Here is a 27,167-nt window from a genome sequence, read left to right as displayed (position 1 = left end):
AGATTTTATACTAAAATTATTTCATACCCGTGAGTCATTTGATTTTAGCAGAAGAACAAGTAATTTTCTTCATTACTCTTTTTTCATCATTATTTAGGATGGGCGAGTTAATGCCTTTTATTCAACACCTTCCATATATACCGATGCAAAATATGATGCAAATGAATTTTGGCCTCTCAAGACAGATGACTTTTTCCCGTGAGTTGAAGCGTTTTGAAAGTAGAAGTTTCTTGATCATTTTAGTTTATTTGACATTAATAATGCTGATGTTGGCTGGTAAACTTCAGATACGCAGATGGACCAAATAGATATTGGACAGGATACTTCAGCAGTAGGCCTGGTTTCAAAAGATTTGTTAGAGTGTTGAGTGCTTACTATCTAGTAGGGCTTCTCTTCTCTTTCATATTTTGAATATATTATCTAAAAAGTGTAACATCTAATGTTTTCTACCACTTCGTAGGCAGCAAGGCAACTGGAATTTCTTAAAGGAAGAAACAGCTCAGGGCCAACCACTGACAGTTTGGCTGATGCTTTAGCCACTGCTCAACATCATGACGCAATCAGTGGAACTGAACAACAGCACGTTGCAAATGATTATGCCAAACGGCTATCTATAGGCTATGCAGAGGTGAGAAATTCTGTTCAAGCTGTGTGGCAAGCCTCTCCTGGTTCTATTGGTGCTCCCTGTCATTGAACAAACTACCCTACCTTGGTATTTTATCGTCTTTTCAGTCTGAGAAAATAGTTGGGTTATCTCTCGGCTGCTTGACAGAGTCACTTTCAAGTTCTGATTGCTATGACCCCGCAACAAAGTTTGAACAGGTTTGATAAGCTGAAATTGCTGTTTTACATTGCAAGGAAATCTTTTAGATATCTTTGGTAAAATTGTAGAAATAGAACTTATAACTGTTCCATCAGACATAGTCTATGATAGTTCCACCTTCCAAGTGTTCTCCAGTAAAGCAATTAAATTGACCTAAAACTAACATGCCTCCTTATCATTGAAAAAATTAGATTGATCCACAACTAACTAGTCACTAAATTGGACAGGCCTTGAGTCAGCTAACTCCATCTCAAAGGGATGGATCTCTTCGAAGTGAGCTGCACTTCAAACCCTAGAATTTAAGATAACACTAAACTCTCTTCTTACAGCAACTAGTGGATACAATATACATTCTCAACCATTATGATTTAATCACCTTAGTGATAAGGAATGAGCTCTTGAGGGCTACTGAACGCCATATGCTATCCACAAGTCACCATATCGAATGCAGCAGCAACAATAATTGATTGATGCAACTTCATGAGAAACCGACTCCAAACACTGAATTCACAAATGGACACTCAAGGAAAATCCCCTTGTGTCCTGCTCAAGTTGCGGCCCAAGGAAAGAGATTGCATGCATGGATGAAGAAAATTTGAGGGAAGTTTGCACATAGATATTTTCAAATAATATCGAAATAAAATATTTATAATAAAAATAGTGTAAAAAGGAGTAAATAATAAATATAATAATAATTGGAAAAAATATACTTGTGATAATCAATATAAAGTCCTATGTAATAATAATAAATATATTTCTATTTAATAATAATAAAATATCCATGTTTGTATTTTTTTTAATTAAATTATTTATTAAATATAACTTTCAAATATTAGTATTTATTTTTTAATTTATTAAATATTTCTTTAATAAAAAATATTAATAATTCTATTCTAGAATGGTTCTAAATTAAAACCAGAATTATTAATAATTTTTTTTATTAAAGAAATGTTTAATATATATATGTTTTAAATACTATTACTTTAAATTATATTTAATAAATAATTTAATTAAAAAATAACTAAAATACTTCTTTATTTAACATCATTAACCTTAAAATTTGATGTCAGGACAAAAAAAGTCTATTTTTATAGAGTTGAGGGACCAAATTGGTCATTTAAAATAGTCGGGATCATTTTGGTCCTCACAAAGAGTTGAGTGACCATTTTGGTTCTTTTCTCTAAATGTTAGATTCCTATTACTTGAAGCTATGCGCTATGAAGACATAGTTTATCTTCTTCCACTTCATAGACTTATCAAGATCTTATCATGAATTGTTAATTAAAAATTATAATGAGATATCAACATAACATGGTGGGTTAATTACAATTCTAAATCATATTATCTCAATGGGAAAAAAAAAAACAAATTGCCACTAGTTTTCATTTTAAATTGTAAGAAAATCATGAACAATGTTTATTATTTGGATATCAATCAGGATCATATTTTTTTCTTAACATCGAAAGTGATGTAATGGAATCATAACATTCACCTTTTTATAGTTTATTATATCCCAACTTATAAATTTTCTATATTCTAATACATTTATCTTAGGAGCACCATTTAACACAGCTTACCCCTAGCTAATACTTTTCCATCTCCACGATTGGGCATTAAACAAGTTCACTATTGTCTGAGGTGTAATACTCTAACTTACCCCTGGCAGTTACTTTTATTGTCGGCACAATAAGGCATAGATTTTCTTTCTATTGTTGTTTGAGGTAGAGGGCAAAATCATTAATGCGTTAGTATATTGGTGTCCCCTACTAGTATCATAAAAGAATGAACTCCATCTATTAGTATGCACATGCATTTGTTGTTATATAACATTTACCTTTTGCATTCTTTACACCATGCCTTTAGTAATTTTTGCATACATTTCATGAAATATTCTTAGGAGCTTGAAATATGAAAAGTACTGAGTATTTTAATTCAATATGAGGGTTATATGTATGAGAACGAGAAAATCAATTTAAACAACTTTATGATAGTGATTATGTATTAATAAGAATATTATTCAATGTAGATAGGAGGCTATAATAATAAATGCACTAAGTTTAGATCATTGTTTAAACTTGCGCAATATGAGGCTCGCCTTGAGGCCTGCATTTGTGCAATTCCAGTAGAAAATGCCTCGAGGCTTACGCCTCGAATTTCTTTTATGAGGCTTGCGCCTCAATTTTGTTGAGGCCCGCCTTGAGGCTCGCCTCGCCTCACTGGTGTGAGGCTTACGTCTCACCCTTATATATGTATATGTGTATGTATATATATATACATATAAACTTACATTTACAAAAATCATAAAGTAAAGCCCCGATCAAATCATACTTCGTGCACCCCCAAGTTGCAGCAATTTCCTCTCAACCTCTAGTCCGTTGCCTTCGCCACAACCACCAATGTCATAGCCATCGTCAAGGATCACTTAAAAGCCGCATGCCATCACCACCTCTAAAATTTTTGGAGAAGAATGATAGAGAAGAATTAGAGCATGGTTCTAGCCATTTAAAATGTAATTTTGCTCAATAAAATCTTAGGTTTCCAAATTAGAGTTTTATGAAAATTTAATTTTGCATTAATATTGTTAAGGAAAGTTTAAAAATACATTATAATGATGAAATTTGAATTTTCCCATAATTTTTTAAGTTTAAAAAATTAGGGTTTTTCCTAATCTTGAGATTTTGTGATAAGTTGTTAACAAATGTTATTCCTAGGAGTCTTGGGAAGGCTCTAATTATAAGAAAATGAGATTTTTATCAAAAAATTATTTCCCTAATTTTTTAATTTTAATTAATCCAAAAAATAATTAGGTTTAATTATAATATATGTTAAGGAAAATATTTTAAAATGTAATAGGAAGGAAATATGTAAAATTTAGATTTCTAAAATTAGGATTTTAATTAAAGCCAAAATTGTATTTTAAAATTTCATTAATTACTTAGGTATAAAGTAATTCATAAGGGAAAATAGTAAAGAATAACTGTGAAAATAAGAACGTGTTGTATTAATCAAGTTTTTGTTAATTGGCTAGGGGTAAGTGACAAATTACTCTCTAAATTCATGTTCTTTCTCTTTTAAGATGTTAATTATTTTGTCTTGCATATGGATTTAAGTATGTTTATGACGCATTATTCTTTTAAGAGATTAATTATTTTAAATTGCATATGGCCTTGAGTGTATTGAAAATTTTAATGGTATTGTGTTTACATATGTCTTTAGTTCTTCCATTAAGCAACTTATGGCTTTAGTTTTTCTTCATGCATATTGTTGCATATTTAGATAGAAAACTCTATTCATATGTACAAAAGTTCACTTTTAGCATGAAAATTCTTAATCAAATCCATTTAGTGGATTGAAAATATGCATAGTTGATATGATAAATCACTTTGATATGAGGCGGAGTACCAATAAGGTGCATTTGCACAATATGTCTCTTCGGGGTAACATGATGATGAATGACCAAATATGAAAATATACCTGATCAGTACAATATGGATACTCTGGTACGGATGTTTATATATATGATATCTATGTTGTAAAGCAATGTAAGGAAGTTTAGAAGTTTTATGTCCTTTAAAAGCATTCAATCATAAATGCTTTATAGATAAATACAAGTTTAGTTAGCATGCATATTGATTTTTTCTATATTGCATATGAGTTTAGTTTACTCATCATCAAAACTTTTCTATAAACTGAAGAGCCACTAATAAAAAATTTCTATTTTACCTGTTGTCATTTGCACCTCGCCTTCTGTAAACATGTTCTTCTCTTTCAGCCATTACTTCTCTTAGGAATTTCCTGAAACATTTAAACTCGTGGTTTGAGTTTACTAAGTAAACTCAGTGGGTAACTATATAATTTATATAAAAATATAAATTAACATATATTCTTTCCTTTCTTAATCTTGTTTATTTCAATTCTTTAACTTAATACTTCTTTGAATATTTTCATTTAAAATAATTTGAAGCATTTGTTATCTTTGATATTTCATTTACATTTCCTTTTCCCATTTAATTTGCACAGGAGCACCGTCTCAAAGTACCTAAAGGTACAACCTTTTCCATTTAATTTCCTTTTCCCCATTTCCATAGAAATTTCCTTTTCCTTTTTCGTGCACGAGTACGGCGTCCCCAGCCAGTACCATAAGGGGGTGACTCCTGTCGTTTTCAATACCCTTTTCCTTTATTCTTTTCTTTTCTCATTTTCATCGTTATTGATACAATTGCATACAACACATCTTACTTGTATCTCTATAAATATTACTTGTCATTTGCATATACGAATCATGTACATGTATATATTTTCTTTCTAAACTTTACTTTCTAATTCTTTGATATACTCATAACATATCCTTTTTCTTTTCTATAATTGTACTCATACATGTCGTTGCTTATTTTAGTTAACTATTTCTCCAAAAGTAGAAAAAAATCATACATCTATCAATTTCGCATATACTTCTTTCTAAACAAAAATAGAATGGAAATAAAGAAATTTTAAACTTTTAAAAATACCCACTTGAACTTTTCAGGTCTTCGACGAAGGGTGTTACTTCGAATTTCTCTCCAAATCTCTATCATCAAGAAATAAAGTTTTTATGAATTTGCTTTATCAAATAAAACTCGAGAATAGTTTCGAAATAGAATTTCTTACAATTGGATTTTCCAAATCTCCCAAAATCCTTCTTCCCGAAATTTCCTTTTTCCTCGCTTCAATCCCTTCCTTAACCTTCAAGAAATATATCGCTCACTTTAAACGAAGGAGGAGAAGAAATTTATAGGAAAATCTAAAAGAAATTTCAACAAACCTTTTTCCTTATTTTTCCTCGGTCGTTTCTTCCTTTCGTTGCAAAATTCTCTCCAACCTTTGTTTCTATAACAATAAGAACGAAAAGGAGTTGTTAAATCTTACCCTCCAACGCGCTCGTTTGCTAAAATTGGAAGAAAACGAATTCTACCTTGCTCTCGCGTGAATTCCCGACCGTCCGCCCCTTCCTGTTCGCGCGATTGCTCGGTTCCGCGAACTGTCTGTTCCGCGGGATAAATAAAGGCGGGCCGGCCGGTTCGGGTGAACCGGCCGGATGAACCGGTTGTCACACTAGCTGATAGTGGAATCAACTAGTATCTGAATACCCATACAAAATCATTACACTATATAATAGTAATAGACATGAATCCAAATCTCTCTATATTATACTTTCCATCATCTTTCTACCTTACCTTCCAATACAAAAGTAGCTAGCACCACCCTTTTATTATCTGGACAAATCATACCATTTAAAATTTGTCCAATCTGTAATAATCATTAATCAGTCTTCAATTACAGTTGGATCAGTTGCTCCCTTAATTGCTTGTGGCTTGAAAGTTTGAAATATCCTCAGATGTTGATCCACCCCACTTCTAAACTTAGATTTGGGCCTATTGCTTGATGATGATTTCTGCATAGATGTTATTTTTTGTTTGCATTTCTTCCTCAGTAATTGGCTTAGATGACTGACTATTTATTCTTTTTGGTAATTCTTCTTCTCTCTCTCTCTCTCTCTCTCTCTATATATATATATATATATATATATATATATATAATTTGTTTAATTTAGGTGATCAATTAAAGATTGAATCATATTATGCATATATCTTTTTTCAACTCTACTATAATGAATACCAAATTCAATCAACGTATAGCTCTGTCTAAATTAAATTTATTTTAATGTCCTCCATTTCTTATCAAATTATGCTTCCATTACAAATTTCAATCTCAACCTTGGCTCTGATACCAATTTTTGTCACACCTTATTTTGACCCATCTTTGTCAACCTAAGGTGTAACAGAGATACATTCGTTAGGATCGAGTGAATAGGAAATTAATTGATCTAGCCCATTACAAGACATATATTATACTCTAATTATAGAAGTATACTTCATAATTACATACTTCAAAACATGCTCAATATGCATGAAAATAAAATACAAAGCATTGCAGGTCTCACTACCATTTTATAGAATTTTCCCTTAAGTTTGAGAGGGATTTTTCTATTGCACAACAAGCCCGATGCATTCCTCCCTTTCAAGCATCCAATTGGAATTCTACTAATAGTATCCCCATCTATTTCACCTTCACTCTACTCAATAGACCCAAGTTATCTAAATGTGTACTCTTATTAATGGCTTGATAGCCCAAAGTCATAATCCCGCCCACTAGATCTATTATTACTAAAATTACATTCCATATATTTAGTTTTTGATCATCTCAAACGAAAGCCTTTAGACCCTAAGGTTGACCTCCATAATTCAAGTTTACCTTCAACTCCCTCTCTAGTTTTATCAACAAGCAAAATATCATCAGCAAAAAGCATACACTAGCGTACAACCTCTTGCAAATGTCTCGTGAGAACACAAAAAGATATGGGCTTAAGAATTATCCTTGATATAATCCAATTGAAATAGAAAAATACTTGGTCAAACCACCTTCTGTTTGAACACAAGTAATAGCTCCTACATATATATTCTTAATGGCTTGAATATAAATATTAACCCTTTCTTACGTAGAACTCTCCATAGCACTTCTCTTGGAATTTTATCATATGTTTTCTCTAAATTAATAAAAATCATAAGTAAATCCTCCTTATTCTCTCTATACTTCTCCATCAAACCTCTCAATAAATGTATAACTTCCATAGTAGACCTACTTGATATGAATCCAAATTGATAATGAGAAACATTAGTGTCATTTCGCAACCTATGCTCCATAACTCTCTCCCATAGTTTTAAAGTATCGAACATTAACTTAATTCATCTATAATTCACACAATATTGTGCATCACCTTTATTCTTAAAAATAGGAATTAGCACACTCATTTCTACACCTCTATTGAAATATCTTCAGATCCAAAAGCTTTTTCGAACTTTATTTTCTTTAAAGTTTCTTTAACTTCGGTTTTACTAATATGCCAATAAAAGCAAAAAATAGATATTTTTTTAGGATGCTAAAGTCACTAAAGTAAATTGCATTATTATAATCTTTATTTAAAATTTTAGCACAATATCTCATCCCTCTTTATTGAATATCCTCTTCTAATAAAAATATTTTTTGATTTTCATCCTTAATACACTTCACTTGAACGAAATCCTTACTTCGATCTCGTTGTTTAGCTAATTTATACATATCCTTAGTATCTGATCTATTATATAAATCATTAAACGTTAGAGTCTTTGCATTACAAATTACTTTCTTAGACTCTTTACGAGCCTCTTTATATCTTTCCCAATTATCCAAATTATTACAGTTAAATCAATTTTTACAACAAATTTTCTTAACTTTTATATTTTCTTGCATATTTTGATTCAATCACCAACTTTTTTTACTATTAATAATTTTTCCCTTTGATACTCCAAACACATCTTTTATAATATTCTTAATATCACGAGCTATTTGTTCACACATAATATTAGCTTTCTCATACACAGATAAAATCTTAAGATTTAGAATCTTTCTCTTAAAAATATTGTTGTTAATATCTTTAAATGCCCCATCTAAACTAGAACAATAATTTGCTTTAGTTTCTTTTTTCTGCCCCTTCATCTTAAAGTCCAAAACTAATAAGCGGTGTTGGATATATAAATTTTTACTTGGAATAATTTTATAATCTTTGCAATCTAAACGATATATTTTTCTTATAATAAAATAATGAAATTGAGATTTATTATATCTATTCTTATAAGTGATGAGATGGTCATCTCTTTTCTTAAATAAGGTATTGACAATTACAAAATCATAAGCTAAAGAAAAATCTAATATGATCTTACCACTATCATTAGTCGCTCTATAGCTATATCCATCATGAATACTTTTAAAATTATTTACCTCTCTACCAACATGTCCATTTCAATCTCCTACAATAAAACTCTTTCTTCAAGAGATGTATTTTGTATTAATTTTTGTTAGTCATTTCAAAATTTTAATTTTAAACACTTATCAAAATGAATTTGAGGAGCATAAGCGCTTATAATATTAATAATCTAGCATCAATAATAATCTTTACAAGTTATAATTCTTTCTCTAATTTTTTTAATTTTTACAACATTATCATTCAAACTCTTATCTATAATCACACCTACACCATTTCTAGTATGACTCCAAAAATATCATAGTTTAAATCCCAAAATACGAATTGCCTTTGCCTTCTCTTCAACCTATTTAGTTTCCTGAATGCATAGAATATTTATCTTACTATGGATCATAATATCTATTAATTCTATTAATTTGTTTGTAAGAGAATTTATATTCCAAGTTCCTATCATAATTTTTATTTTATGGACTAGCTTATTTTCCCACATCCGTCCATGATGTGGGAACCCTTGCTTATTTAATACTACACATGGGCGCCGGTGCAGTGACCCTTTCTCACTTATCGTTGTATTTAAGCCATACAACACGTCGCTTCCAGACAACGTCTTAGCATTAACATATTGTATTAAAGGATTCATATTATGATTATTCGACAAATTTTGCACTAGCTGTCGACAATGTTTAAAATTGCGTATACGGGTATTGAGGCGTTTTTCATTTGTGAGGCGAGGCGCAAGCCTCAAGACGTTTTGAGGCGTAAGCCTCAAAATCAAAAGATTGCGTAAACATAAAATGATAAATTTTTTATATACTAATGAGTGAATAATATAAAACATAAAAAAGCATAAGATATGAATTGAAATAAAAATATCCCAAGAATAAGACAACATGAAATATAGTTCAACTCAAAATTCTATCTTTCCCAAATCCCAATATTCTTTTCATTAACATATAATTCCAATTTCCAAAAACAAATAGCAATGACATATCACATAAGAACTCATAAATCATCAACACTGTCATCACTAAGGGGTTTTTCATTTGAATCATCATTATGATGAACTGCTCTCTCCCTTTCCTCCTCTCCTATAGAGTCCAATGTCGGGCATTTACTTCAAAATTTATGTAATTTTTAATATATATAGCGTGAGACGTAAGCCTCATGCCAGTGAGGCGAGGCGGGCCTCAACCAAGTTGAGGTGCAAGCCTCATTAAAAAAGCTCGAGGCGTAAGCATCGAGGCGTTTTTTACTGGAATTGTGCAAAGGTGAGGCTCATATTGCGCAATTTTAAACCATGACTGTCGACTACCTATCGCACATCTTCTTTTTTCATCTAGGACTTGGGACATGACAATGACAGTGTTAAAGCTTATCTAAAAACTTTAAATAAAATTGTGCATACTCAATCTTTAATTTACAACTTATTGAACAACTCTCTATCTACCCCCAAGACCACACATAAAAAAATGACTGTATACAAGGTGCAGTCGATCATCTTCGGTAAAGCCTCATTGGCTCCTTTTCTTTTCTTGCAATATATAACTGATGAGTTAAATGTTCAGTGGGAGAAACAATTCTAATATAAGTTTCAATATACAAGAATAAGAAGCAATCAATATGCCTATTAATATTTGAATTAATGCAAGAGTCTTAAGCAGAACCATATCATACCTTGGTTTTGAAAAAGAGAAAGCGTTGAAAGAAAAAATAATTATCAGTATACATTTTGATGAATGAATAAATTGTATCTCATTTTAGTGAATGATGAATGCATAATAGTGTGAAATTATTATATGAAATCTTTCAGGTTTTTTCGCATTTAATTGTTATTTCATTCTTGTACATTGTTTTAGAAAAGTCATATTATGACTATAGGCTTTTCCATTCATAATAGGCATCACTTAACATGCAGACTAATCATTTATTAATGGCCCTTCTCTTTATGGTTGCATCTCAAAACACTATCTGTTTAGAAGAGAGAGTCGAGTCTCTTCTACAACGGTCCTTATAAAGGCTTACCTCATCTGATCTTTTGTCTTTCTTTGTGCAGTTCATCACTTGTTGGCCTATCTGACTTTTCTCAACTTTCATTATCAATCGTATTTTTTTTTAAAATATAGTGATGTTGAGCATGAATGTATAACCGATGATAATCAAATTTCCCTCTGTTATAGTACTCGTGGTTGCTACATTTCCCATGCTACAGTGTCTTCTCTATAATACCCAAACTAATAGCTGCTTCTGCCTTCTGGTGCTTTGTTAAGGGAGACAGAGGAGTATAGATAGAATTTAATTTTGGCTTAAAGGTTATATGCATTTATTTATAGAATTTAGTTAATAATTTTTTTAATAAGTCCGCAGTCTTAATCACAAAAGATAAAAAAAAGAAAAATCGGGCTGCTTCAATATGTCAAAAGATGTGCAGGAAAATTAAATTAGAAACTCTAGGAAACTGCAATTATATGTGTAAATTGATTTTTGTTGATTATTTTATACATTACTATATATGAAAATAATCGTAATGATGTGTAGAATGAAATAAAAGTTATTTCACTGAATTTTGAAATGTGCAAAAAATAGGTTATAATTTTCTGGGAAAAATTTAAACTTAGCATTTTGAAAAATTTTGGGTATAATATATGAAGGTTAAAATGTTAAATATCTAAGTAGCGTCTTATCTGTATCTAATTTACCTTCCAAAAACTTCTATCGGAATTTAATCTATTAAAACTTTCCCCAAAATAGCGTGGAGAGATTGGGCCCCAAAAGCCAAAATGTTCGGAGCCCATTTTATGAAGTTTTGGATAAGGAGTCAAGTATGAATCCATTGTAGATAAAGCTTTCAATAATTGTACTTATGTGAAATCCAAACCCTCCAAATTTCATCCTAGAAGTTGAATTACCGTCTTCTAAAGCATCCATCTTTAAGACAATGGGCCAACAATCTTGGTCATGATATATAGGTTTCATCGGTAATTTTCTTGAAAGCTAGATTTTTTTAGTGACATGATTAATACTTATTCCAGTAGTTTTCTTCCTAAAAGTTTATTTACAATCTTCTAAAACATCTCTTTCAGCCATCTAACTTAAGCTTTGTTTGGGACGGCTTTCTTATTGCTTCTTAAAGCAGCGTTTTAGTTCAAAAATTAAAACTTTTGAACATGAAAGGTGCTTTAAGAAGCAATAAGAAAGTCGTCCCAAACGAAGCCTTAGTCTTCGTTTGGGATGGCTTTTTTATTGCTTCTTAAAGTGAAATTTTAGTAAAAAATTTTACTAAAACTTTTTTTAAAGCAATAAAAAAGCCGTCCCAATTGAAGCCTTAATCTGCTGCTTGGGCGCTGTTTCTGTTTTATGGTAAGATATATTATGATGTTAAGATATATTATGAGGTATTAAGTTACAGACGTCTGATGATATATTTTATCCTACTTATGTTATAGGCAAAAGTAAGTTTTTTGGCTATTGATTAGTATAGAAAATTTAGTTGATGTTTATTTTAACGTATTGCCCTGATGAACCTTTGCATCTTCATAAACTTTTCATATTTTCCGTTTATTTTGGAATTTGGCCTATCGATTAGATAAATTATCTGCTGGAATAGTGTACGAATCTGCTTCACATAAGTAGCATTAGCATCGTTCTGGATTTTCTTTGTTAGTGATTATTTGTTCCTTTTTTTCTTCTACTGTCTAGTGTCCGCTTCTGAATATAAGTTACTGTCCTCCCTCAGAAGCAGAACTCTCTCAGGGAAAAAGCTTGGTAACATGGTTAATTTTTCATAATACTTTTGTCAGATATGGTAATCTTTACAGAAACTTTTTGAGCTACTAAAAACCATTTTGTAGGTTGTTCTTGTGTACAATTCACTTGGATGGAAAAGGGAGGATGTGATTCGAATTCCAGTAAGAACTCTTTCTTACTGTTTATCATGCTTAGCTAGATTTGTCCTTGGGAACCCCACGTCCTCTCTACTCCCTCACCCTGCCCTGTAGAAAAAGAAAAACAAAACACTAGCATTCATGTTGCATGGCTCTTGAGAAGATGAGAACTGTAAAATTCAGGGCTTTATTCCTTCTTCTTTACTTCATGTCCTAACTATTATTACAGGTTTAAATATTTTAATATTATTTTTATGATGGAAATCAAAAAGCTGTTTCTTTGTATTATGCACAAGGATTAAGTGGTGTTGACCTCGATGCCACAACCAATGGGAAAGAAACAAAAAAAGATATAATAATTAAAAGGTTTGAATCATTACCTGTCATGAAGCCATGCCTGTATCTCTGCTGAGACCCAGCTGCAACTACAGTAATCATTCCCTATGCAAGTTGGCGCCGAATGGTCACATCCTTGCGTAGCCAGCTTCTACCCCTCTCTTCAGCTACAATCAGTATAAGAGAAAGCGAAGTCCCACCAGCTGATGAAGCTGCAAAATTCAGATAAATCTTGAACGATATCAGCAATATAAAATAGAAATATTACATCTATGCATGATTGCCACAGAGAAAGATATTGAGTAATTATAAAAATATTAGAAACTAGTGTGAGAGTAGTGGAAAACGGTGAACAGAAAGTGGCAATGTTATATACTACCACCAATCTACAAAGTGATATTCTTAGAACCTAAGTATGAAGCATCCTGCACCCTATCATTTTCATATGGATCTAAACCTGACAAGAGATAACATGTCAATCAAATTTTTGACTACAAGTGCATACAAAGATCTATAAGGGCACAAAGATAGACTCTTGGAGATCTACAAAATGAAGCCTTTAGCATGACATCTAAACAAGCTTTAGGAGATCCGCTAAATAGAACCACTATGTGACATCCAGAGCAAATATCTGGAGATCCACAGGGTCAACCAACATGTAATAAATGTGATTCGCTCTGGACGCGTATCACATTTATTGGGGGGCATTTGTTGACCTCCATGCCACAGCCAAAGGGAAAGAAACAAAAAAGATATAATAATAAAAAGGTTTGAATCATTAGCTGTCCTGAAGCCATGCCCGTATCTCTGCCGAGACCTAGCCCCAGCTACAATAATCATTTCCTGTGCAAGTTAGCACCGATTGGTCACATCCTTACGTGCGTAACCAGCTTCTACCCTGCTCTTCAGCGACGTTAAAAGGAGAAAGAATGAGGACATTCAACTCTTGTGCTCTTCTCACGTAAAACCCCTGCGACTCTTGCGACCTCCTGTATGCAAGCATTCCGACGCCTCTTCTGAAGCTGAAGCCAACCTCCATACTCATCTCTACCTTGATCTTCCCGATTTCCCAAATCTCTTGCTCTCGACTGCCATCCGAACACAACTTCACCTTCCCCAATATTTAGGGGGAGAGAGAGAGAGAGAGAGAGAGAGAGAGAGAGAGAGAGAGAGAGAGAATGATTATGATTAGTTATTATAACTATTATTAATTATATTAGTCATTATTATAATTATTGATAGTTATAATAATTATGTTATTTTAATTGTTAGTAATTATAATTATTATTAATTATGATATTTGTGTCAACATAATTTTGATAATTATAATTATTATTAATCATAGTAATTATGCTATTATAATTATTATTAATGATAATGATTATTATATAATTATTGATAATGATTATTATTATCAACTACAATAATTATATTATTATTTTTTTATTGATTATCATTATGATATCATTATAAAAAAAGAGAAATGAAAAAAATAAGAGAGAGGGAGAGAAAAAAAGGAAAAAAAAAGAAAGAAAAACAAAGAATGATAAAAAAATGTTGATTTTTGTGCCTTCCACGTCGTCGGTCACCAAGGTATAACCCCTTTAAACCTTAAAACTCCGAGAGCCAACCCTCGAAGCTTGCTGCCCGACAAAACAACCACCTATATACGCTTTTCTTAGCATGACGAGAGAAAGTTTGTTGCGATGCTTGCGATGAAATGAGTAATCATCAAAACCCTCGTTTTCGACATTCGTAACACACTAGAAAGTCGCCTATATAAGCTTTTCTTAGCGTGGTGAGAAGGGAACCCAGTGCGAGGCTTATGACGAGGTGGGGATAGTTACAAGTACCCGTACACTGAGAAAAATTGTGTTTTCAAATAGGCGCTGTAGAATACCCATACACCCTTTTTTTAATGTGGTGGGGGACGAAGATTACGGCCACGGTGTTCGAGGACACCTAACATACATGCTTTTTTTAGCATTGTGGGAAGGCCTAATTTCCCATAATTTCGCCTAAACAATTAATGATGATACCATTTGTACTCAAATGAATAAATACAAGCTTGATTTTGACAATGAAGATTTGGACTCGAATGTGATATGAGCTATAATGACATTGAACTCAAACTTGGATTAGAGTTTGAAGCAGACGAGCTCGAGCTTGAACTTGAACTTGGTAAATAACACATTGGACATGAATTGAACAATTTGAATCCAAACAAAACTTGTGTAGATCACAAAAGACCCGACTAAAACATGACATTGAATGAGACTTGAACTCAATGTAATGACAAGGACCTAATTTAAATCCAATTTGAACTTGAACTTATCATTAAAACCGACATGACTTGAACATTTGAACTCAAACAAAGAATTGTGTTGGACTACAGGGGACTTATGGAGGAAGTTATCTAAACATAATCGACATGCAAAAGCAATGGCATGCTCATAGCCGATAATACAAAAATCTTCATGCCAACCCTCGAAGCTTGCTGCCCGACAAAACAACCACCTATATACGCTTTTCTTAGCATGGAGAGAGAAAGTTTGTTGCGATGCTTGCGATGAAATGAGTAATCATCAAAACCCTCGTTTTCGACATTCGCAACACACTAGAAAGTCGCCTATATAAGCTTTTCTTAGCGTGGTGAGAAGGGAACCCAGTGCGAGGCTAATGACGAGGTGGGGATACTTACAAGTACCTGTACACTAGGAAAAATTGTGTTTTCAAATAGGTGCTGTAGAATACCCATACACCCTTTTTTTAGTCTGGTGGGGGAAGAAGATTACGGCCACGGTGTTTGAGGACACCTATCATACATGCTTTTTTTAGCATGGTGGGAAGGCCTAATTTCTCATAATTTCGCCTAAACAATTAATGATGATACAATTTGTACTCAAATGAATAAATACAAGCTTGATTTGGACAATGAAGATTTGGACTCGAATGTGATATGAGCTATAATGACATTGAACTCAAACTTGGATTAGAGTTTGAAGAAGACGAGCTCGAGCTTGAACTTGAACTTGGTAAATAACACATTGGACATGAATTGAACAATTTGAATCCAAACAAAACTTGGTGTAGATCACAAAAGACTCGACTAAAACATGACATTGAATGAGACTTGAACTCAATGTAATGACAAGGACCTAATTTAAATCCAATTTGAACTTGAACTTATCATTAAACCGACATGATTTGAACATTTGAACTCAAACAAAGAATTGTGTTGGACTACAGGAGACTTATGGAGGAAGTTATCTAAACATAATCGACATGCAAAAGCAATGGCATGCTCATAACTGATAATAAAAAAATCTTCAATTGTCACTTCAACCGGATGACAAATGTTAATGATCGAGTGTGTTAAGTTCATCACATACATGTTGCGAGCCATTTCGAGGGATAAAGAATTTTAAGTATGGCTTGATCATAAAGTCATAGAAACGTGCCCATCTATATTTGACAATCAATAAGGATTGTAGAAGTTGTGATAATTCGCCTACATATGACAATACCTGTTGAAATATACGACAGTAGTTGAGCCATGAGCATGATGACATTCATACAATTAGCCATTTTAGAAGTATGCATGGAAATTCTTATGGATATAGGAAGGTATGCAATGGATGCAACTATGTTATGTTGTCGACATCAAGTAACTCATAGATGAGCATAACAATCATCTTAAAAGCAGTAAAGGTCATGAATACATATGTTGTTTACAACATAAGATCAACGTACAGTGAATATAACAATATTCTGCGGGCAGCACCAACATACAAGTAAATGCATTCAACCCCGCAAACAATAGAAATCAAGAAGGTATATACATACAGCTTGATTGCAAGTAAGTATGCAAGAATCCTCAATGAATGCCACTACAATTTATGATAGGTAGAACACCAAGCAGCTCACTCACATCCATCAAGTAATGGAGTTGAAGGAAATATATAATTCAATTGCAACCAACAAAATGGAAGTTTGGATGCGTACTATATCCCATCCATGAACTATTACGGCCAAGGCACAATGATCACACTAACCACACCTACAATAGAGCAAGGATAACCACAACAAATGCGACATTATGTTCATAAGAGGAATTCAAAAGGTGTACGATAAGTGTGACGAATATAATAGCTCACTAACTGATGTGCATGAAATGGTTAGTGATGAGTGTAGCAGTGTCCAACAATAAAGATCAGAATATGTGGGCTCCAAAAATTCGTCCCCGGCCTCTGCTTGCTTTGCTTTTCTTCGGGGGAGTTTTAACGGAATTAAATTCCGGGGTAAATTTTGGTAGGTAGATGGATTTGTAGATAAGACACTACCCAAAGATTTCGTCCTCATTTTGCGAGAACTTTATGATTTGAGTTCTGGTTTCCTATAGGCGCAAGCCCCTATGGTTAATTACTCCTCCCGATAACGAGAGATAACTTTCGATTAAGGCTAGTCGTCAATCAGATACATAGAGATACGTGTTATCTGAAATATAGTAGCAGCAAGGTCATAGATATTTGAAAAGTTTGGATGTTTTAAAATTTGTCTTGAGATATTTGAGAAGTTTGATACTTAAAATTGAAATATCACAATCTTGCACTTAAAGCGGATGGTGGGGGAATGGATAATGGACCCGATCAAGTTTCAATGGTTCCGTCATCTCGGGCAATCGTGGTCCCTGGTCTACTTAGTCAGAGGGATAGTCGTCCCATCTTGACAGAGTGATCCTTGTCGGCATTCATGAGTTACTTCGTCCAAGGGAACCTTATAGACCTAGGATGGATATTTGCCCAAGAGGACAAAATTGAATCCACCTTAGCTAACAGAGGGCTTTGTGCCCTATTTATTATATCTTATTGATTCATATCTCAATGATTTGATGATACTAAGGAACGTATTGGCTCTGGTCATAACTGATATTTGTGGTGCCATTTAGCAGCAAAACCACTTGGTTCAGAGGGCCCCGGGTCATAATCGTTTATCCTGCGGTGCAATTTGGCGGCAAAACCGCTGGTTAGAGGACATGTACCACCTCCTTACTGGCAAAAGACTATCTTGAGAATGAATTCTAGTGATATTCTCGACCAGATATTAGCTCTTTGTGAACTAGAGTAGATTTTATTTTGTCCACCTTGGCAAACATTTGCGAATGGTGGATAGATTTTTTCTTTAAGTGATTTGATGGATTATTTCAATTTTAAATACTTGGATTTTAAAATGTTTAGATTTTTGTGGGTATTTGGGTGGAGTTTGGAAGACATTTGATAAGTGTTTGAAATTAACCATTCCGATTGAGATCTACATTCAATTCAATCATCATCGAGGTGAATGGGGTTATTTTTCTTTTATTGATTGAACCTTGTCAACTCTGTTAAGATGTGGACAGAGGATTGTGTTTCGTAAACTTTATGTCTTTATTTGTGAATTTTCTTTGTTATAGGTCTTGAAGGCCTAATATGAATATATAAAATAAATATCCTGATCTTCTTCACAACAACATATTTATTTAATAGTTTGAGCTGTATCGACTCTTATCTACCCGCATAGAAGGATCATGCTCGAACTTGGATTTATTTATTGACCCACACAACATCCTTAGACATCACATGTGTACACATAACACGCTCGTCGGGGCCCATGCGGGTGTTCGGGGGCATTTAATAATTATTTATCAGACATTGTCAACTCTTATTTACCTGCTTTGGAGGATCAGACCTAAATTTAATGAATGGCTCAGCATCCCTATACGTCACCTGTATTGCTACAACACGTTCGTCGGGGCCCATGCAGGTATTTGATTACATATCATAGTGCATGTGCTGGAGAATTCTAGGATATTTGTAAACGCTTTCTGTCCACTTGCATGGATGTTACGGATCCGGTGTCGTATCGTAGCAACTTTTGGATTGAGTTGTTTACTGATTTATACAGGTAGATTGTCATGCACTACTTGCATGGTTTATACAAGTAGATTGTAGTGCACTAACAAATTTCCTAATTTATTCGTGGGTAACTGCAAGCATTGCAGTTCTCTTTTACTTGGTCACATTTTACCTGTTATATGCGAAATGAGTTTCCCACAGTAACTCATAGAAGCTTACTTTTGATGTGGTCTTTTGGCATTTTGCTCGTAGATGACATCTAGTGTATGTGATGAGTCTTCCACAGCGGTCCGTAAGAGCTTGCATTTTGTTGTAATCCTTTTGAATTTTGCTCGTAGATGGCATTTGGTGAATATGGCGGGTCTCCTATGACGATTTGTAGGAGCTTGTGTTTATTGTAGTTCCTTTTATATTTGTCCACAAATAACATGTGGTGCATATAGTGGAACTCCTGTAAGGGCTCATACGTATTTGTATTTGCTATGTATCTTTTGCCTTTATTTGCAGATAAATTGTTGCATCCACATTGAGGTATGACTACTTTTATTGCATGCCTCTATCACCTCTGACTACGAGCAGGTTACTGAACTTGTTAGCATACTAGCCTTCATTAGTCATGAACTAGTCATCATTGGCTACGAGCTAACTAATGCCATCATATTCTTCATAGTTTCCTTCAGTGTGTTCTGCTATTGGACAATCATCTCTTTCATATGATTGATACAATCGTCACAATTGATCGTCATTTTTTTTTGTATGATTTGCAACAACTTTCCTATCTGTTGTTGATTTATCATGAGTCCCTTTGTTATTGATAACATGCATATCTCTATACATTCCATTTAGTCTTTGCTTGCAAATATGTTACATTTATTGCAATCATTTTTAAGCAAATTATGTTGAAATCCACAAGTCCTTTACATTTAAGTTGAAAGTATTCTAAGTAATATGATAATAACTTAGGTTGTGAATAATAGATTTGTTTAATGACATTTTGCCTTCTAATTGAAATGACGATTCCTCGATGTTCCTTGAAAACTTTGTATCGTAACTCATAGGTAGATCACCACATCCCTTACAATACCTCTCGATTGTTACTTAGGGATGTATCATGTCCACCATTGCAGGTGGACTATTATGATCCATGGGATCCCCTCATGTTGTAGCTTTATGATCAAGCCTTATTCCCCATAATCTTTGTTATTTGGAAGTCGAATCGTACTTGCAAAATGGATTGCAACATGTACGATGAGCTTGACACTATTGGTTATGAGTATTTTATTACCCAATTGGAGTAATAATCTCTAAATTTTTAAAGATGATTTTGTGTTATTAGTTATAAACATTTCATTGCGCTCTTTCTCTACTTGTCCCTTGTTTATATGTTGCCACTTTATCAAATCAAAAATTTTATTTTAAATTATGCTTCACATTATCCAATTGAGCTCAATGTCCAAGATAGATTCCAAATTATTTGAGTTCAACTTGTTGTTGATTGTTCAATGTCCAGTTTCTTGAGCCGTGTCCAAGCTCCATTCAAATATGGTTCAACTCAAGTTCAATGTCCTTTGTGGTCCTTGCAAGTTCATGTCTTAGTCCTCATAGTCATTTGTTGCAAGTCCATGTTTGTATTCAATTTCATTTTTACTTAGGTTCAAATATTTTTATAAATCATTTTGTGTCCAAATACAAGTCCAAATAGTCTCGTGTTCATCCGAAATTTTGACAACCTCCCGACGTCTCCCCTGTTTAGGGGAAAAACCAAAAGACAGCCTTTCCCTCCACACTATATGAGCACTTCAGGTAGATGTCCGTAGACACCGCTTTTTTTTTTTATCTTTTCTTATTATAATTAACTATGCTTGATAATAATAAATTATGATTTAAAAATAATTAATTATAATTAATACTAATTAATTTACATTAAAATAATTAAATATAATTAATTTTAAGTAATTATAGTTAATTATTAATAAAAATAATTAACCATAGTAACATTAAACATTAATTAAAATTTATTTTAATTAAAACTAATTATTATTATAAATTAAATATAATTAAAATATTTAATTATAATAACTACTATTAATTATATTTAACTTATTATTAATAATGACTAATTATAATTAAATAATAATAATAATAATAATTGTAATAATAACCATTATTATTATTAATATTATCATTACTATTATATTTAATAATAATAATAATAATATTATATAAAAAAGCTCTCGTCTCAGCTCGGCAGACTCACTGGATTTGGCTTAAGAAGCGCACGAAGGGGAGAAGGATTGTTACCTTCACAGAGAGCAAACGCCCGTCCTTGCAATCAAAATGCCATAACTTCCGAGCCAACAGAAGAGGAACGTCGTCGAGGGAGGTGAAGGAGTCGGATGGGCTAGGGCTTCGTGTATGTGGAATGCTCCTTCCCTCGCTCTCTCTCTCTCTCTCTGGATCGTCACGGGCAGGGCTTTAACGGGGCTAGGAGAGTCGTGAGGGAGAGGCGGCAGGATCTAGGATGGAGACCTTCGACTATAGAGGCCGCGGGGATTTCAGACAGGTTTCGGCAATGGGAGACAAAGTCGACGATAGTGGAGGTCTGAGGGGACTCGGTTCAAAGCTCTTGCGTGGGAAGGAATCGAATGAGAGCGATTCTCTCGCTTTTAACAGCACAAAAGGGACAATGATCGAGGTGAGGTCTTCGCATGCCGGAGCAGGTGCTGACAGCGGCACTGTTTGCAGGAGTATGAGGAAGGTTATGTCGAAGCGGCTGATATAACGAGATTTGGTAGACACTACAGGAAAACCCGTTATTATCGCCGGACATAATCCGCCGGTAACGCAAAAAATATGATGGAAATATGACGTTTTCATCAAATTTCTGGTGAAATTCCATGCGCCGGTTTGGCACGTGTCGGAAAAAACTTTTTGATGTAAATAATATGCCAAAACACTTTCCGGCGTACGTTCCAGCGTATTACCGACAAAAAAATGCGAGCCAATTACGTCGCTTTCGTTAGATTATTCCAGCGATAAATACGTCAGAATTTTCGACGTATAAGTACGCCGGTAATACTGGCGGACAAAATGTTGCAAAGGTCGCCGTAACTAAAGCAACGAATAATAACCAATGCATTATCCGCCGGAAATACCGGTGTATATGTGACGCCGGAACGAATTGAATAATTCATTGTATGGTCATTTCCGGCGCCATACCGACATATTTTTCGCCAGAAACCTGTAGTAGAAACAAAAAAATTGCCTTCCCTGGCAGCAATCATATTTCCACACCTACTCATATACAGATAATTGAATAATTAGTTCCACAACACAGATCTACACAGAACAAATATCAAGAACTTCAACAAATACTTATAAACATAAATGTAAACATTACAAATTGTTCATTAACATCAACCAAAGTTCAAAAACATCACAAATTGTTCATTAACATTAGTTCATATGACATTACAAAAATTAAACTACTCTGACTCCGTGGACTCATCCTCAGCTGGAGCTTCCTCTTTTCCACTCAAATGCTCCCTCATTTTGCATATTTCATCCAACAAATGATTGTGTTGCTCCTGCATCTACATCTGCATCTATGCTTGCAACTGAACTTGCCAATCAGCTTGTGATTTTCTTACTTGTTCTAGCTCCTCTTGAAGGGCAGTTATATGTTGACTAGGTAAAGACTCATATGAACTGGATGCGAAGTTGGATCTAGAAGAGGTCATCCCCTCGTATGTCTGGGCTTGCGAACCTAAATCATAAACCCTACCATGTTGCATTCCTTCTACGGCTTGCGACCAGATACGGTACTAAGAATACTCCACAGAGCCCTAGAAGAACCCTCACCTGTTGCGGCCTGACTCTCTCGAAGCCGTGTATACTCCTCCTGTGAAATTAGAATATATATATATTTAATTAAGACAAAATAAAAATTATTAAACACATATACTTACATGGGCTTTTCTTGCCTGCTCATCACCCCATTGTTGACTCTCCTATCGCTTATGAGTGTGACTATGCAATTCCACAGTAGTTGGTTCTCTACCCAGCTTTTCTTTATGTAACAGAATTTTATTAATATTTTTATTAAAGAAAAATTTTGAAATACTTTTTAAATTCATTATCAAACGTCGCCTATGCTCAGTATGTGGAATTGAGCCGCCAGTATGAAGGGAACTACCCTTTCCCCCAACATCTGAAGTTCTGTTCTGCCGATTTTGATCCCTCCTGCTATACTCTGCGCTGCCCCAAGCAGTGTTCAACTCAGCCCATATAGTCTCTCCAATCCACAATGGCCGCTCGCCAGTCTTTCTAATGTCTGTAAACATGTCGCGCATTCGAGTGGACCCATGCTTCTCAAAATTATTTCTAATTTTGTCATTGTAATGAGGCAGCCAACAAAAATCTTTCTGCATTAAAAAACATACAACATAGATTTTTGTTAGCTTAAGTTAAAAAGAATAAAACATTTATTTAGACATAATATAAAAAAATATTAAACAAAATTACCTCAAATTATCTAAATCACATTTCCCGGACTTCTTTTGGGACTTTCTTCCAAGAAATATAAGGAGCATCAAACCTGCTCCTTATAATGTCCTGTATTTTATATGTTGGTTGTTTTGACGGGTAGAACCTAAAAAAATAATATTATGTGAGAAAAACATATAATATAAAATAAATATATTTGTTAGCTTAAGTAAAAGAGAATATACATACGTGTCACCGTCAGGTGCTATCAACATTCGACCATCTGTCGCCTGCTCTGGTGCAGTTGGTGTCGAAGGTCCACCTGTAGTAGACTGAGGGGGTGGTGGGGGATAGGATGGTGGAACATATGGTGGATATGGATAAGTAGAAGGGGCAGCATAAGGTGGGGGTGGGTAGTAAGGGTAGAAAGGAGTACTCTGCATGGGATATGGTGAAGGAAATTGGGGGTCTGGTGAGTAGAGCTGCGAGCTACTAGCTCCAGGAGGGGGTAAAGGCTGAGTGGTAGGCTGAGATGAAGTGATAGGATGAGTGGTAGGCTGAGAATGTGTGGCATACTGAGACGAAGTGGCCTCCTCAGTACGTACTGGGCTAGATGGTCCAGCTGTAGTGATCTTCTTGGTGCGCCTATTAAAAATATTTTTTTATAAATCCTATGTTAGGCTCTTCACCTGAAGTCATCTGCACAAAAAAAAGAAATATTAAAAACATGAGTAATAACAAAAATATAATATAAAATAATGCAGCAGTAACAATAAAATAAAATGCAGTGCAATAATAATAAAATAAACGCAGTGCAGTAACAATAAAATAAAATTTACCTTATGTTAACTCATCATTTATTGATTTACTTTCATGTAATGATACATTTCCAACACTATCAGATTCCTTAAGACTTTCCTCTATGCTTAAATCTACTCCTCTAACTGCAACTCGCTCTCATTAATTCAAATTTGTTCATCCACATTATTAGAAAGATTTTTTAAATTTGACATAAACTCTTCTTGATGTGCTGATGATATTGAAGTGGTTTTCTCAATTACTCCTCTTGGTTTTGTCTTCATAACTACAAGCCAATCCTGTTTGCGTCGTAATCTACTTGGATACTTAACATAATAGACTTGACTTGCCTGACTAGAAATGATAAATGGGTCAAACTTTGCATTTCTCTTACCCTGCTTTACTTCTGTTATATCATAAATCGGATGTACTCTTGTGCCTCTATTTTGTACTGGATCAAACCATTCACAATTAAAGAGATACACAATATTTCTGTAACCAGGATATTTCACCTCTAATATTTCTTGTAATATCTCGTAGTACTCGGAATCATCTCTTATATGTGTATTCCCTCTTACATATATACCAGAATTTTCTGTCTTCTTACATTCTCACCAATCTTTTGTTTAAAATTTATAGCCATTATCCAAAAATATTTGATAACATTTAACTAATTTATTTGGTCTCCTAGCTAGGTCAAGTAGCCCTTGATATTGCGAATCACTATCTTCAGTATGAACCTTTCAATGAACAAGATTATATTATTACCATATTTATTGCATGTAGTGCTAATTAATTAAGACAAATTATTTAAAATATACCATATTTTTAAACCAAGTAGTGAATTCTTTCTCCACTATCTTCTGGACTTCTCCTTGTTCTAATATACTTAAACCATCAATGAACCTCCTACAAACTTTTGAGTTTAGAACAAAGTTCAGAATAATAAATATATGAATAAACTAACTCATACTTACTCGAGATACGACTCAACTTCATCACAGTTAAGAAAGATATACAATGTGATAACTAGCATATCCTTATCGGTCAAATAGCGCACGGTGCTAGCGCTTACGGTTTCACCACTTCCACTGAAAATAGATATATTAGAGTATTTACCAATATTTTGAGGTGCAATACTTCCACTTGATTGAGACATTGTTTCAAAGTAATACGAGCAAAATTGAGTTGTCTCGTATATTAAATATGCTTCACAGATAGAGCATTCGAGACATGCTTTATTCTTAGCGGTCTTTTTAAGTTTATTTAAATATCCTTCAAAAGGATACATCCATCGATATTGAACAGGTCCACCAGCTATAGTCTCATATGGTAAATGCACTAGTGGATGCTCTATAGAATAAAAAAATTTTGATGAAAATATTTTTTCAAGTCTTTGCTCTAAAGTTAATGTAAATGGAGCTTTTGATTTGAGAAGTTTTTCACCTCCACCATCCTTTAATTCTAATGCTTTCCTCCTACAAATCTTCTTTAAGTCCATTGCTTTTATATTATCTTTAGATTTATTTTTGATGTCCATAACTATATTGAAAATGTTATAAAAAATATTTCTATATATGCATGACATTCAAATTATGTCTAATTAGATTTGTTCTCCAATATGATAATGATCAAAAAATACTTTTCTTGGTCTAATTATGATTGACACCATATCTTGGCAATCTGTACTCAGCTAATATTAGAGAATCCATCATTGTGGGCATGAATCTCACTGTTTCAAATATTTCTTCACTATTTAATCTTGGAGGTGGTTGAAACTGTTGAAACTTGTTCAATATGAATTAGGTTGTTAGACCTAAACTTTTGTCCCAGCAGCTAACTATGAGGGGGGGGGGGGGAATTGGTAATTAAAAATTTATCCCTCTTTTTAAAATTAAAACCGAGAATAACTTTAGTGAATTTTATAGAAAAATTTTTCAACCACAATTTAAACAGTAAAAACATAAAGCAGCAAAAAAAATAAAAGACACAAGATTTATAGTGGTTTGGTCAAACACAACCTACATCCATTCCCCGGAGGTACCCTCCGAGTATTGCACTAATACCACTAGTGACTTTCCTTTTGCACCCACAGCAAGGCGGATAAGTCCTTACAAAAACTCTCTTCCACCACTACCAGGTGCGGTAGAGAACCGCCGTCCTTTTACACTCTCCAAGTGTTGGCAGAGAACCGTCGTCCTTTTACACTCTCCAAGTGTTGGCAGAGAACCGTCCATCCTTTCATACTCTCCAAGTGTTGGCAGAGAACCGTCCGTCCTTTCACACTCTCCCGGTTTAGGCAGAGAATCCTTCGGCTGTTCACACTCTCCAAGTGTAGGCAGAGAACCCTTCTGCTGTTCACACTCTCCAAGTGTCGGTAGAGAACCCTTCTGCTGTTCACACTCTCCAAGTGTCGGTAGAGAACCAGATCTCCTTGACATATTTTTTCAAAAGAAATTGTCTTGACATATTTTTTCACAAGAAATCTAGAAGGACGAGAGAAAAATGTGAAGTAATCACAAGTCACAAGTGGAGATTCTTACCTTTGAGTATCAAGTGAATCATTCACGCTCCAGTAGTAAGAATCTTCCTTCAAACTCTCTCTCACACTCTCTCCTTGACTCTCCCTTCAGTTGACATGAAGATCAGTAGGAAAAAAGATTAAGTGAAAATTTACAAAAGACCTTTTATATGAAAGACACGAAAAACCGTCCAAAAACTACTGATTTTCAAGTCAATACGAACAAGATCGTCCCGTACGAATAGTGCAAAATTGTTGCGTACGATACGAACTAAGTTCGTCCGGTACGAGCAGTTATTTTATAGCCACCCAGAAAAATAATTGCAGATGTTTCATACGTCGAAATAACAGAGCAATTTGTCCTGGGACGAATGCTTATGTTCGTCCGTACGAACAGTTCAAAACGTTGTCACCCGAGAAGATCGTCCTGGGATGATTGGTGTATTTTGTCCGTACGAATAATTCAAAGTGAGAATCCAGAGGAGATCGTCCTGGGACAATCAGTCTATATCGTCCGTACGATCTGGACTTAGAAAAATTTCTCACTTTTTCTTGATCGTTCCATTGCTCTCCGAGGGGATTAACTGACTTG

At 34.0% G+C, this 27,167-nt stretch overlaps 1 protein-coding gene across 4 annotated transcripts in view; it reads left to right on the top strand.

The window, feature by feature from the left end:
* The window catches only part of LOC110094505 (alpha-mannosidase At3g26720), a gene marked incomplete at its 3' end in the record, with an annotated part of 115,971 nt that overhangs the window by 20,582 nt on the left and 68,222 nt on the right, over positions 1-27,167 (top strand). For all 4 annotated transcript variants that reach the window (XM_028694691.1, XM_028694690.1, XM_028694689.1 and 1 more), the window contains 6 exon segments: positions 98-198; positions 288-381; positions 461-628; positions 733-822; positions 12,357-12,422; positions 12,509-12,565. In XM_028694691.1, the coding sequence (XP_028550524.1) occupies positions 98-198; positions 288-381; positions 461-628; positions 733-822; positions 12,357-12,422; positions 12,509-12,565 (576 nt within the window).

The sequence above is a fragment of the Dendrobium catenatum genome, unplaced genomic scaffold (genome assembly GCF_001605985.2).
Source record: "Dendrobium catenatum unplaced genomic scaffold, ASM160598v2 fragScaff_scaffold_542, whole genome shotgun sequence".
NCBI classification, from domain to species: Eukaryota; Viridiplantae; Streptophyta; class Magnoliopsida; order Asparagales; family Orchidaceae; genus Dendrobium; species Dendrobium catenatum.
The sequence above is the reverse complement of the archived record's forward strand: the minus strand, read 5'-3'. Positions and strand labels throughout refer to the sequence as shown.